This window comes from Medicago truncatula, chromosome 2 (assembly GCF_003473485.1).
Source record: "Medicago truncatula cultivar Jemalong A17 chromosome 2, MtrunA17r5.0-ANR, whole genome shotgun sequence".
Classification (NCBI taxonomy): domain Eukaryota; kingdom Viridiplantae; phylum Streptophyta; class Magnoliopsida; order Fabales; family Fabaceae; genus Medicago; species Medicago truncatula.
In genome coordinates, this window is record NC_053043.1 from 43,027,666 (window position 1) to 43,040,651 (window position 12,986).

General features: G+C 31.1%; 1 protein-coding gene across 2 annotated transcripts; it reads left to right on the forward strand.

Annotated features, from left to right (window-relative positions):
* The first annotated feature begins 1,913 nt into the window (after window positions 1-1,913).
* LOC11418028 (uncharacterized) lies at window positions 1,914-4,519 on the forward strand. 2 transcript variants are annotated; one of them, XM_039830741.1, is made up of 5 exons: window positions 1,914-2,128; window positions 2,384-2,535; window positions 2,958-3,080; window positions 3,801-3,903; window positions 4,002-4,519. In XM_039830741.1, the coding sequence occupies exons 2-5, from the start codon at window positions 2,441-2,443 to the stop codon at window positions 4,233-4,235; spliced, it is 555 nt and encodes a 184-aa protein (XP_039686675.1). In that variant the 5' UTR covers window positions 1,914-2,128; window positions 2,384-2,440; the 3' UTR covers window positions 4,236-4,519. The 2 variants fall into 2 exon arrangements, with proteins under 2 accessions (XP_039686675.1, XP_003596927.1); XM_003596879.4 differs by having other exon boundaries at window positions 1,915-2,124.
* The last annotated feature ends 8,467 nt before the right edge of the window (window positions 4,520-12,986 follow it).

The following is a 12,986-nucleotide window of genomic DNA, read 5'->3' on the forward strand; positions in this document are numbered from 1 at the left end:
ATCCCCATTCTGCTCAATATTTCAAATCTTCACAATACTACTTGCAAAACATAAATTAGATTAGAATGTGGTTTAAGTATATTCAAAGAAGCATATGATTGTAACTAAGTCTAACATGGCATTCTATTACCAATTTACTGTATTTACTTCAATTTGTGACGATATTGATATGACTCCCTTTTACAAATGATACCAATGATGAGACAAATTCATGTGAGCATTAACCTCATTCAATACTACAATTAAATTTACAAAAGGGCATCTAGCCCGCTAAAGTTTATCATCTTTCATTGCTACCTTAAAAGAGTTGTTCTCCTATGGTTTTCTCACTTTCCAAGAAGCTCCATAAAAGTAGTGGAAGTAATTGTTTAAGATGTTCATATCTTAGCTTATTACAAGTCGGATAACCCAAACGAGTTCAGCATGCTTAGTTGGACTAAGGCAAAAAAAAGACGAGTCTTTGAACTCATTCGTATACTTTTTTAACATCGAGATGTGACCTTACACACACTTCTACAAGGTCTGAAATCAAGTATATTATTTGTTATTTTTGCATCATATTTTTTAGGGAATTTTTTACTTTATTTTTTTTCACAAAGGAATTTATTTATTACTTTATTGTAATTTTCTAATATTAATTAATGTTTTTTTTTGAACAAGCAAAAATGGAATATATTAACACTACCATAACAATCTTCACAGCACAAGATGTACCGAAAAGACTACTATAAAAGATACAAGTTGGTCTAAGTAATTACAAGAAGTGGTTAACCAATGCCTAAACACGACATAGGGCTCGACCACCACAAATGATCACCAAACGTAAAAACAACCTTATGTGCTTTCAACCACCACAATGAATAGTATTTTACTTTATCTAATAATTGATCAATAGAATTTTCTTTGTGTTGAAAAATCCGATGATTTCTTTCATTCCATATAACCCACGTCGTGAGTAACCAAATGAGCTGAAGAAAGGATCTCCGAGCTTTCAATCCACCTGTATAATGTGAAAATTGAGCACAATGATTTAAAATATCACAATGATCAGCCCCATCAAAGCCAATCCAAGACCTCACTAAAGGCCATAAAGAACCAAAGTCGTTGCAAGACAAAAATAGATGTCGTGCATCTTCCATCAAGCCACAACCTGATACATATAAACACGCCTGAAAATCCAAAATACCACGGGTTGCTAAGTTAGACTTAGTGGGAAGTCGATCACGAAGTTAATATTTGTTTTTACAATAATTGATTCAAATGAGATCGAAATTCTGAAAAGGATTAATCTAAAATGAACCCATATTTTCGACTCAAAATTCATCCAAACATCATTGCAAATAGTTTACACTGCGAAGTTTGCTCACCACTCTCCAAGTTCATCCTCCGCCACCGTTCTGTTTAACGGTCTCCGTTTCTTCAAGGTAAGAACAATTACCGTCAAATCAACAACACTCTTTTTTATTTTCGTTGCGATTTCCATAGAATAGGTTAACAAGAAATAGTTTTCAAAATTGTTATTAATTAGCGTCTAATTTTATATGAATTGCTATAATTTATGTTTTTGTGTTGCTGAAATGCATTCAAGATAGTTTTTATCTTATTTCATACTCCCCCGTCCATATTAGATGCATATTTGAAAATGTGTATTATTGATATGACATATTTTGATTGTATTTTTTTTTTTTTACTAATATATAAAGATAAATAATATCATATAAGATGTTGTTGGATTCGTCTCGATGAATATTTTTAAAATATTATATTTTTATAATTTTTTTCTAATAAATAATTGAAGATATTAAATATAAAAAAATATGTAGCAGTATATGTGATAGAGTCAACTCTATCACTTAATACGAGACGGAGAGAGTAATACATAAGTATCGATACGGATGCTAGACACGGGACACAACAATCAGAGTGGCGGAGCCACGGCCACTAATCAAAGTATACTACCCTTGAGCTATTATGAAAATTACAAATGTCACTTTTATTTTTTCCTATCTGAATCGCTATTCCTTCTTCTTGTCTTAGAGAGCAGCGACACCTCCTCCTCCTCCGTTCATTACCGCCCACCGCCGAGACGTCAGCCTTCCATTACCGCCGCAACGCCCTCCAGCTGTAAGTACTGATTCTGATTTGATTCCTTTAGTTTGTTAATCAATTTGGTTTCACCTTCACCTTAAATTTTTCCATAACCCTAATCAAAACAAAAGGGAAGGGAAATGGAAACTGAAATTAGTGTGAAATTGAAAATGTGATGCTCGGATTTTGTGTACTCTTAGTGTAAATTTGTTTCTGTCATTGGGGAAATTGAAACTGTGTTATTTGATTTTTAACTGAAATTGAAACTGAAATTTTGTTTTGTTGCCTGCAACAGCAAGAGGCGCATTGAAGCAACTAGCAACAGAGAACGAAAATCAAAGAAGTGGGAACAATGTCGTTTATGAAAGGAGATTTGCTTTCTCGGTCCAGAAAGCTCGTCAAGGGTTTGGCCAAGGCCGAGCCCGTTTGGCTCAAAGCCATGGAACAGTTAATCTCCTGATCTTTCATGTTTGAACTTATTTTCTCTTACAATGTCGTTTTTTTTTTTTGTGCCACTTGAGAATCTCCTATCTAGATTTTTATCTTTGATGACTCTTTTTGTTGCACAATGGTATTTTTTGTCAATGTCTGTTTCTTTATTCTGAGTTTTTCCATTTTCAGAAATTTATTTAATTATTTTTCCTGTATCACACTTAGGATTATGGTGCTAGAGACGTTATTTTTCCCAGTCTTGAACTATGCTATACTTTTTAGTTTATTTATTTAGGAATTCTTTGGATGTCATGTGTTTGCTGCTGAATTTTTTATACGAATATTTATTTAAGAACTGTTAATCATTTATGGCCTTTTTTCCTTTTATATAAAGGTTGAAAACTCGTCTAATATTTTGTTTTTATTGTGCTTACCAGGGCACCACCAGCAACGTTTCCTCGACCTGAGGGTAAACTGCAGACCATCACTTTTCCTGAGGATGTTTATGTTAAGAGTTTTTATAAAAAATACCCAGAATCAAAATACCATGATCCCATCAAGTATGGTCTTTTTTCTCGTCTCTGTTGTTTTTCCATATTCTATGCTTGAAACATCTCATCCCAGTTTTTGTATTGCCGTAGTCTTTTATGAATTTGGCTTGTATATGGTGATACGACATCATCAACATGAAGGAAACTTGTAGTTGATATTCTAAATTTTGATCCATGAATGGGTAAATGTCGACCTTCAAGAATTTTTATGTTTGTTATCTAACTGTAGTGCTTAATTTTCTTTCTTCAATGTTCAATATTGTGGACTTCTTTCTAGTGGGTGAACTGAGTTCTTAAGTATGAAACTACTCATGCGAGCTGTTAAACGACCTGCTTCACGTCTTCTCGGATTGTATGAAAAGAATATGTGTCTATGAGTCTGTTTCCTTTTGCTATCTGTTAATTGTTACCTTACCTTGTATGTTCAGTTGATGGTTTTGTGGTCCTCAGCTGTTCTCTTTCCACAAACTATTATGTGATTTACTTGGTTTCTTAAAACTTTTTTTTTTTTTTTAATATAAACGCTCCTCGCTAATTTTATTTATTTTATAAGCTGGTTTTATCAATTCACTAGGAATTCCTCGATGGAATAGTTGTTACAAATTGATGGTGCAGGCATAGTGTGTGGTAGTCTTTTTTCTAGATGCTTCCATCTGCATCAGAAGGACTATTAAATTAGTTACAGTTCATGTCTACTTGTTTGTGGTCCTCATGTTTCAAGTTCAACAGGTTTTCTGCTATCGATCCTGCTCCGTCTCGATTATTCGCCTTAAGGGTTCTTGAGTTAAAAGAGCATGGCATTAGTGAGAATGAAGCAATGGAAGTAGCAGATGTATGTAACCTAAATTGATTCATGAATATGTTCATTCCGCAATTTGTTCTTACTTTTTGCCCTCTAATAGTTACATTTTTTGTGTGTGCGCTTTTTAGATGGAATATATAGCAGAGAAGAAGGCTAAGAAGAAAGCATATGCCCGTCTGAAGCAAATTGCGCGCCTTCAAGGGAAGAAACTGCTTCCAAACCCATTTCCTTGTCCTGTCAAGGAGATTCAAGCCGAGGAGAGGAAATTTGTTCGTGATCGTTTCTTCAATCCCAGCATACGTGAACTTGTGAAGCAAAAGAAAGAGGAATCCTTGCAGAGATTCGGAGGAAATAATTGGTGATTTTCAGGGTAAACTTGAACAATATATTGAAACTTTGGCTCTTGAGCAAACGGCGACCTTTGCAATAATAATACAAATCAGTCCGTCACTATAAAGGGCATACTTCTGTCCTAATACTATTTAGGTATTTTGTTGTAATTTTTAAATCAACTCTGCTAGAAAGTTTTGCCGGAATTTCATGCAAGTTTTCGCTTCGGTTTAGGCCTATAGCTGCTATCTTGTGTAAAGGTCTTTGTTTTTTTGCCAGTTTGTTCAACAAGTTTTCGTCGTCGCATTTAAAATTATGAAATGCTTCCTCAATAAAGATGCATAGATTTACGATTCTTTTGGAGTAAACCATTAATTATGAATTTCTCATAATAATTTACACGTGTTAGTGCAGTAAATAGAGCGGATAGATGGACAAGGAGTGCCCGTCTAAACACTAGTATATATGTAAATGTATACAGCTGTTACAGCTATTATTCAAACAAAGCAACTAGTTTAGTTAAGCCTAACCTTATCGGTCTATGGTACCATGTTGGAACATCATTGATTTGTTTTTTGATTTTTTTAAACATAACATGCACATTTGATAATGACATGTTGAATCATCCAGTTTTCATTGTACCTATCTGACTATCATCGGTTTAATGTCAGGTTAGTTTCATAAATGGTCGAATATATAGTGATCAGACCGGCTTTTTGATTGAACCAGTTGCGTCTGAATTTTAAAACCATGTAAAACAAGTCTAATAAGCCACATTGAAATGGATTAGATCAAATCAATTTTTTTAGATGAGTCTACTTTTTAGATGTAAATATCTGACTTATCAATCAATGGTACCATGTTCTATCCCCATTGATTTGTTTTCTAATTTTTTTTTACATAACACACCCATTTGATAATGACATGTCGAACCAACCGATTTTCATTGTATCTATTTCACTTTCACCAGTTTAATGTCGGGTTAATTGCATAAATGGTCTTATATATAGAGTGATCATACCAGTGAGGGGTTTTCGATTGAACCGGTTTGAATTTTAAAGCTATGCAAAAAAAATAAAAGTCTAAATTAAATCACATTAAGGCTTTGTTTGGTAAAAATAAGCTATAAGCTAACTGATAGCTGAAAAGCTAGCTGATAGCTGATGACTGATAGCTTATAGCTAAAAAACTTGCTTATTAAAAATAATGTGTTTGGTAAAATTAGCTGTTGAAGTGGCTGATAAGTATAAAATGACATAAAAGTACTTTTTTTTTTAATATACATATAAACACACATTTTTTTGTAATGTATTTATTTTATTAATATTTTTAATTATAGTTAAATATGTTTTTGGTCCCTATAAATATTCAAACTTTTGGTCTTAGTCTCCATAAAAAAATTCTTCGACCTTTAATCCTAAAAAAAAAAATCACCGACAATTTTGATCTCTGCTTTATGTATCCCAAAATTAAGAGAAAGGTTGAAGCAAAAAGTGAGCTAGAATATATAAAATTTTACAACGTACAAAAGACTAGTTATTTTATCCTTTAAAAAAAATAGGCTAGTTATTTTTGTGTGGTGTACGGCAGGTTAGTTATAGCAAAATATAAAACATTTCCTTAAAAAAATACACACACATATATATATATATATATATATATATAAAGTGATCCTTAAAAAAAAACTACGTGGCATTTTTTTTAAGGGAAAAAATGGGACGGGTATAAAGATGAACATGTGTAGTTGTTTAATTAAAAAAATAGTTAATTTAAATTAATAGGGTTAAAGTTGGAAGAAAATATAAAAAGCTACCCGCTATAAGCTAAAAAGCTACTTGAAATAGCTTTTCAAAAAACGCTATAAGCTCATTAAAAAAGCTTGTTACCAAACACGTCACGTTTTCATCTAACGAGCTTATAAGCTAATCCAACAAGCTATAAGCTAGCTTTTTTTTGTTACCAAACACTGCCTAAATTGAATTGGATCAGATCAAATCAAATTTTTTAGAAGAGTCATACAAACTAAACTAAGTGTGAAATTATCTTTAATTCAGATGCTTTTTTTTTTTTCTTTTTCTTTTCTTGTTTCAAAATCAATCTAAATTTTACCACCAACACTCCAATTTACCCAATTTAGACAACAACAGATTTCTTTATAAAAAAACAAAACACAGGGTGTTGGAAAACAGGAGATTTTTCAGGTAGAAAAAGTCAAAAAAGGATAAAGGAAGTGTTGGATCCTTTATATCTGAAATTACGGGTAGAGCTTGTTGTTTACAAGTAGATGAGGGGACCAAGAGGAATGGATCTTCTGATCTGTAGTCCAATTAAACTTTCAAGATAATGGCACTTTTATGGTTGAAGAGTCCACATGCATGCAGAAATAGCAGGTTAACGCACTAAAAGGAAACCTCCTTGATGTAGATTGTTCATGTTATATTGATTGCACTTTCTTTTTAGTCAAGACTAATTCTAGTTCTTCAAGAAATATTTGGAATACAAGTAGATATTTGGAAGAAAAAAAAATACAATTTTAAAAAGATAAACCAAGAAAATTTAATTCAGTCTAATCCTTTAAAAAAAATAAAAAATTGATTCAAGTTGGTCTTTAAAAAATATACATACTTTGGCCCTATAAAATTATAAATTGGGATAATTTAGTTCAATATGTCACTCCTCTGCATCACAAAGTTAAATATGTTAGGTCGTCAAATTATGGGACAATATTCTCATTGAAAGACCTTATACAGTTGTTGTTGTTATATCCTATTAGAAGAGATAAAAAGTAGTTTCAAATTACAGACTTCTTCATCACTCTCCACTTGTGATGTGAGTTGGAGTGAAAATGCTTCAAATTCTGCTACTTGTGAAAAATTGGCTAACTTTGCTTACAAATGAAGCATATGTTTGGTATTGAGAATTGGTTCCGAATGAATTAATGTTGTATAATTGATTCCGGATAAAAGTGAGTTTAACGTAAAATGGTTTATATTTGTATATATTTAAGTAAAAGTATATTGAACAATAAATTCAAGGCTAAAATCAATTGTAGAAGTCAAAATCTACAATTTCTAATTCGAGTAGAATCAATCATACATATGATAAAGTCTTTTTTGGGTCAAGTAGTCTAGTGACTAAAAATTCACCTCTTAGGTTGAATAAGCGAGGTGTCCAAGGTTCGAACCACGACTTCTACATATATTATTTAACGTCCCTACCAATTGAACTAAATTTACGAGGACAAATAAAATCATTTTTTTTTTATATTCAAACAGAAACAAGAATTAAAGAAAACATTTGAGTAAACCACCAAATTAGTCCCTATCTTTGTACCAAATTCTCAAATTGGTCTCTGACTCTATTAATAACTCAATGGTCTTTGTCTTTGTCAAACATTTCTTAGATTGGTACTTGACTCTATTAGTTGTTTTGCATTTTAAGCCATCAACGTACCAAATAAGATCCAAAAGGCATTATGTCATTAACCACTAAATAATATCTAAAAGATACTGAGTCATTAACACTCAAAATACAAAACAACTAATAGAGTCAGGGATCAATTTGAGAAACATTTCACAAAGACAGAGACCATTTTCAGTTATTAATAGAGTCAAGGACCAAATTGAGAATTTGGTACAAAGACAAGAACCAATTTGATGGTTTACTTGAAAACATTTATTTGGATGTAGTCTTATGACCAATATGAGTTTTTTTTTACGATAATATTGATACGAAGTTTCAACTGATTTTTTTAAGGAATTGTTTAGAGTGACCGGTCTCCATCGAGAAATCTATAGGTACACAAGTGAATTCTCCCCCAACTAAATTTTTTTATACGCATTAGTCATAAATCAAACCTCTAGTCACATGTTTAAGGCTCAAGTAAATTCCCTTACCATTTGGAATTCAATGTTGGTCATTGAGTCTTTTTTAATACAAGTATTTCAACTACTTTATTTTCTTTATACTTTGACATTTAGCTTAAAACGTAATTAACAAAAAATATATTTCTTTTTTTTTCTTCATATATTTGCATATATAATATGCAAATATATGAAGGAAAAAAAATGAAATATTTGATCTAATATCTATAAGTGACATACCATTATCATGACATTATAGTCTATAGAAATCTTTTTTATAGTTGGATGTGCAAATTTTTCATTACATTAATTATTTAAAGGTTGACGAAATGATGCACAATTATTTATTTTTTATTTTGTTTACTCAAATGACACACAAATTAGTGAGTATTAAGTTGGTTTTATCTTTTATTTATTTTTTTAACGAATCAAATGCTTATAATAAAAAGGTGGCATATCTCATAATTGATTCTTTGTGTTTCTCGAATGAGTCTTGTATAATATCAGTGGTTTCAAACAAGAAAATAGGGTTTATTAAAGTTCTGAAAATTCTCTCAAAAGAAAAAAAAGTTCTCAAAATAGGTAGGTGAATATATTGAGATAAGGATATTTTGACATCATCAAATTCGACACAAAGAATAGGCTAACACAATTCAAAAATGTGATTAACATGGTTCAATTGATCGATAATAAATACAATGAGATTTTCTAAGCCGTTAATCATTCATTGAACTCAATTAAATACAATTTTCAGCGTCATTAACCATAATTTTCAAGTACATATTAAAAAACAAATTGAGATTAACAAATCTCATGAATATTTGAACACCTAAAAATCAAGTATATTTGAACGTATTTTGAAGTTTGAACACCTAAAATTTAACATATATATATATGTAGATATTTGAAGTTTGAAAACTTAAAATTTATGATTACAATCATGGTTAACTGGGTTTAATTGATGATTAGTTAATTACAACATCTTACTATAAAAGGATGTTGAACATATATTTAAAATGTATTGCACATATAATTTTTTGTCGAATTTGATTTTAATATTTAATGTCAAAATACCAACAAAAAAACTAGCTCAATTTTTTTTTAAAACTTAATTTTTAATTTTGAGAATTAATGTTGTTGTTAAACAACTGTTGCAAATGGGAGACAAAAGTTTTGCCTGAAACAGAATTCTGACCCTTGCAGAAAAACCTTTACAAACATAGTAATTCTGCTAGAGCATAGGATAGCCTTAAAACAACCGACATTGTTTTGTCATAAAAGGATGTCATACGTGATGGCATCGTTGACAATACATGGTTGATGATGTTTTGGAATCAAATTTGTATATACCTTTTATTTTTTTGACAAAAAAGATTTTGCATATCAAGCACTATTTTGGTTTGGTACGTACGTATTTTATCCTGTACACAATTTGTGAATTAAGGAATGGCCACATTAATTAGTGTTTAATGACGATACCAAGCCACTATCTTGAAAGTGGCTCATGGCACTATCTTTTGTGTACAATGTATGCGTAGGAGATACACTCCTTGAATTATATGTAGGTTCTAGAGTAGAAATTATTTGTAGATATTGTCTTAAAATTTGATAGAGTAAGATTTTTGTGATTAGTCATATTAGGAAACACTTGGGATTTGATATCAAGACTAAATATGCTTCAATGATTTTGATAGTGTCGTGGACAAATTGTGCAATAGAAGCTCAAAAATGGATGGAATATATTTGTAATAATTTGAAGAAAATTGAAATGAACCTGATCATGAATTCTATTCTTTCTGTCTTCCCTTCTTACCACATGTGTGTGTCTCTTCTTCCCAAGAGAATATATATGTGATTTATTTGATAGCTATAGATTGAATAGAAACTTCCTCTTCAAGGCAGACTTTGGGAGGGCCTGGGAATAAGGAGTTTCCTTTCTTTAATGAGGTTCTATTCGACTGCCTGCCCATTTGCCAAGCTTGGATAAGATGTCCTTAACTAAGAGAAATGACTTGGGGCTGAAGCTCTATAGGTATATCTCGGTTCCTCACACCACATAAAAGAATAAATTAACTCGGGCATCTCGTCCCACTCGAAGACTATGAAAGAGGATGATCGCTCTTTTGGCCTTTACAAATGCGTAAACTGTTTTGGAGATAATCTCTGAACACATTTTGTGTTTCTAAAGGTTTGAGAGATAACTCTTGAAGGTTATTTTTCAGGATAAAGAGCAAATAGGCGGCCAAAAGAGCAATCATCATGAAAAGATTATTTCCGGCCTCATTCAAATTGAGTTGGTAAAATTATTAGAAAATTGCTCTTTCAACTTCTCAAATTGCTCCCAAGCATTCCGAAAATACCTTTCCTGTTAACTGATGTTTGAGAGACTTTTTAAATCGATTAAACTGATTTAAAAAAGTGATTGAACTGATCTAAAAATAGTCGAACGACATTTAAATACCGTTAAACCAACGACAATTGAAGAAGCCTAAAGAGTAATGTTCAAATTATTAAGTTTTGAATTAGGCTCAACTCATTTTTATAAAATAGACTTGTAAATTTAAATGGGTAATTCTTTATGATTTTTTCTAAGACCTTGGGATTTGGATTTTTTTTTATAAATCAACACCGACTTTGATATGCGGATAATAAAATGAATAACTCAATTGATAGACTTTGATTCATTTTGAATTGGTCCAAGTTGTCATTCTAAAATCAACTTCTATAAGTTTTATTGATAAACATGGTAGAGTCCATCAAAGAGAGAAATAAGTTTAGTGGAAGATTTCTTATTGAAAATTGATAGTAGAATGAGAAAAGATTACATCAAGTGTTGGATACACTTTATGAAGTGATCCTAACTAACCTAACAAATGTTACTAATCTGTAGTAATTAATATTAACCAACTTATAACTATTTAGAAAATTGATGTTTACACTCTTGTGAAGGCTAAAAAACACCATAAAATTCATAGGTTATTTGGTATTTTAACGGTGTTTCCAGTATCCTTTAATGTGGGAACAACATTAATCAACTATTTATATCGAACTCTAATTAATTCTAACAGCCCCAACAAGTTGGAAGTTTGTATTACTAGAAAAATACAATTTGTAATCGCACTGACTGAACAAGAAAAATTGATGAAGAAGGTGGTAGTGGTAGAGATGCATAATTCCTATAGTTCTTTGTTCTTCGACTAATTCTCTCCATACTTCCAGCGTTTCCACGATTTCCATTCCAATAGAATCAAGAACTTTGATAGGGTGGAACTTGTACAAAGAATGTAGATGTCATTACCCCCACCACCACACACAAATCATAAAACTATATGAAAGGAAAATGTTATACAAAGTCTACCGTTAAGATTAAACGTGTAATTTCCATGTGTTTTTAAGCAAAATCTGAAGTAAAAACAACAATGATAAAAACTCACATGCTCAACACTTATAGCATATTTGGGATTGCTTTTGCATAATCCAAATGACATGAAAAACAAATGAAGAGAATATGCAGTGAAATTGCTTTAATTGATAGAGTTTCTTCTGACCCCCACAAACTACTACTACTTCCTCTAACTCTAACCCACCAAAATATGTTATTAAAGAATGACACTCTTGCAATTCCCACCTTAAATGTTGTCTCATCAAATCATAAAACTAATTTTTTTTTTGTCAAATTCTAACCACATATTAATTCATTTGCAAACAGTACTTCATCCTTGGAGTTAAGTTCACCTGAATGTCTATGACCGTTGACCATAAAATGGATAGAAAGTTACCTCATTGTTTCACCAAACTAACATCTAGAATGTTGAATTCTGCATTTTGAAAATCTCCAATTAATATGTATCTAACAACCTTTACTCACAAATCAAACAAATGTTATATAAAGCGAATGTTTCTACCCAGTCAATATTAACCTCTGAAATACTACAAGTTGTAACCAACAAATGCCAATGAATCGTACTCAAGCATTTCATTTTCAAATGTACTTATCAGACTGATGAATATGTTTTTTTGAGTTCTTATAATAATATTTTTGTTGATATTCTAATATAGGGGTTAAAACATATTTTGATTTAAACAAAACTCTAATTTATATTTTGATCTATTATCTTTTATAAATTGTGATCATTATATTTATATATTGTTGGCATGGTGTTATATTGGCCATGACTTGATATATTATGCTTTGTTGTTGTCTGATGTAAATAGGGTGTCATGTTTAATATTCTAGAGTTAAGTAATAACTAGAAAAGGGGTACCTTAATATCGTCATAGTCCATGTTTGTTTTGGTTTAAAGGGCTGAGCTTTTTAAATAAATTTTGCCAATTTAAAACAAGAAAAACTTGCTGCTATTTATTTTTTATGGGCTTGTGTGTGTTTTATTGTAAATGTACCTAAGCTGAATCTTATCTTAATTTTTTTTTTTTATGTATCAACGTATTGTATTTGTACTACCTATACGGGTTTTATAGGCCATTTCCACTATTCATCAGATATGATTTTCGAAATGATATCTTTCTCATAATTGAATTGAAAAGGAATCTTGGGATCAAGAAAGAAGGGATGAAGATATATGCAGGAATCACTCTATATATTGACTTGTTGAGTCCAGAGCAAGTAATTCTTTTCATCAAGTTTGATTATTAATGAGTGTGTTAGCTGCAATTTGGACAATTCTTTGGTAATTGTAGGAAGATTAAGAGAAATTTTGAAAGAACTCTGACCAATTTCATCGTGAAGTGACAATTTCTCCTTTGATGAAGCTCACGAAGCTTAATAGAAACAATAATTATGATGAAGTATAGGCTTTCACACCCGGTGGATCTTTTTTTTTTGTTGACAAAAACAAAACGATATTCATTCATTCAAATCAATAGAGTACATCAGATACAAACATCGCTAAAAACGTAAAG

Coding starts and splice junctions, on each gene's coding strand:
- LOC11418028 (XM_039830741.1), top strand. CDS start 2,441: ATGTCGTTTATGAAAGGAGATTTGCTTTCTCGGTCCAGAAAGCTCGTC. Junction 2,536..2,957: donor TGGCTCAAAGCCATGGAACA/GTTAATCTCCTG, acceptor TGTGCTTACCAG/GGCACCACCAGCAACGTTTC. Junction 3,081..3,800: donor AAATACCATGATCCCATCAA/GTATGGTCTTTT, acceptor CAAGTTCAACAG/GTTTTCTGCTATCGATCCTG.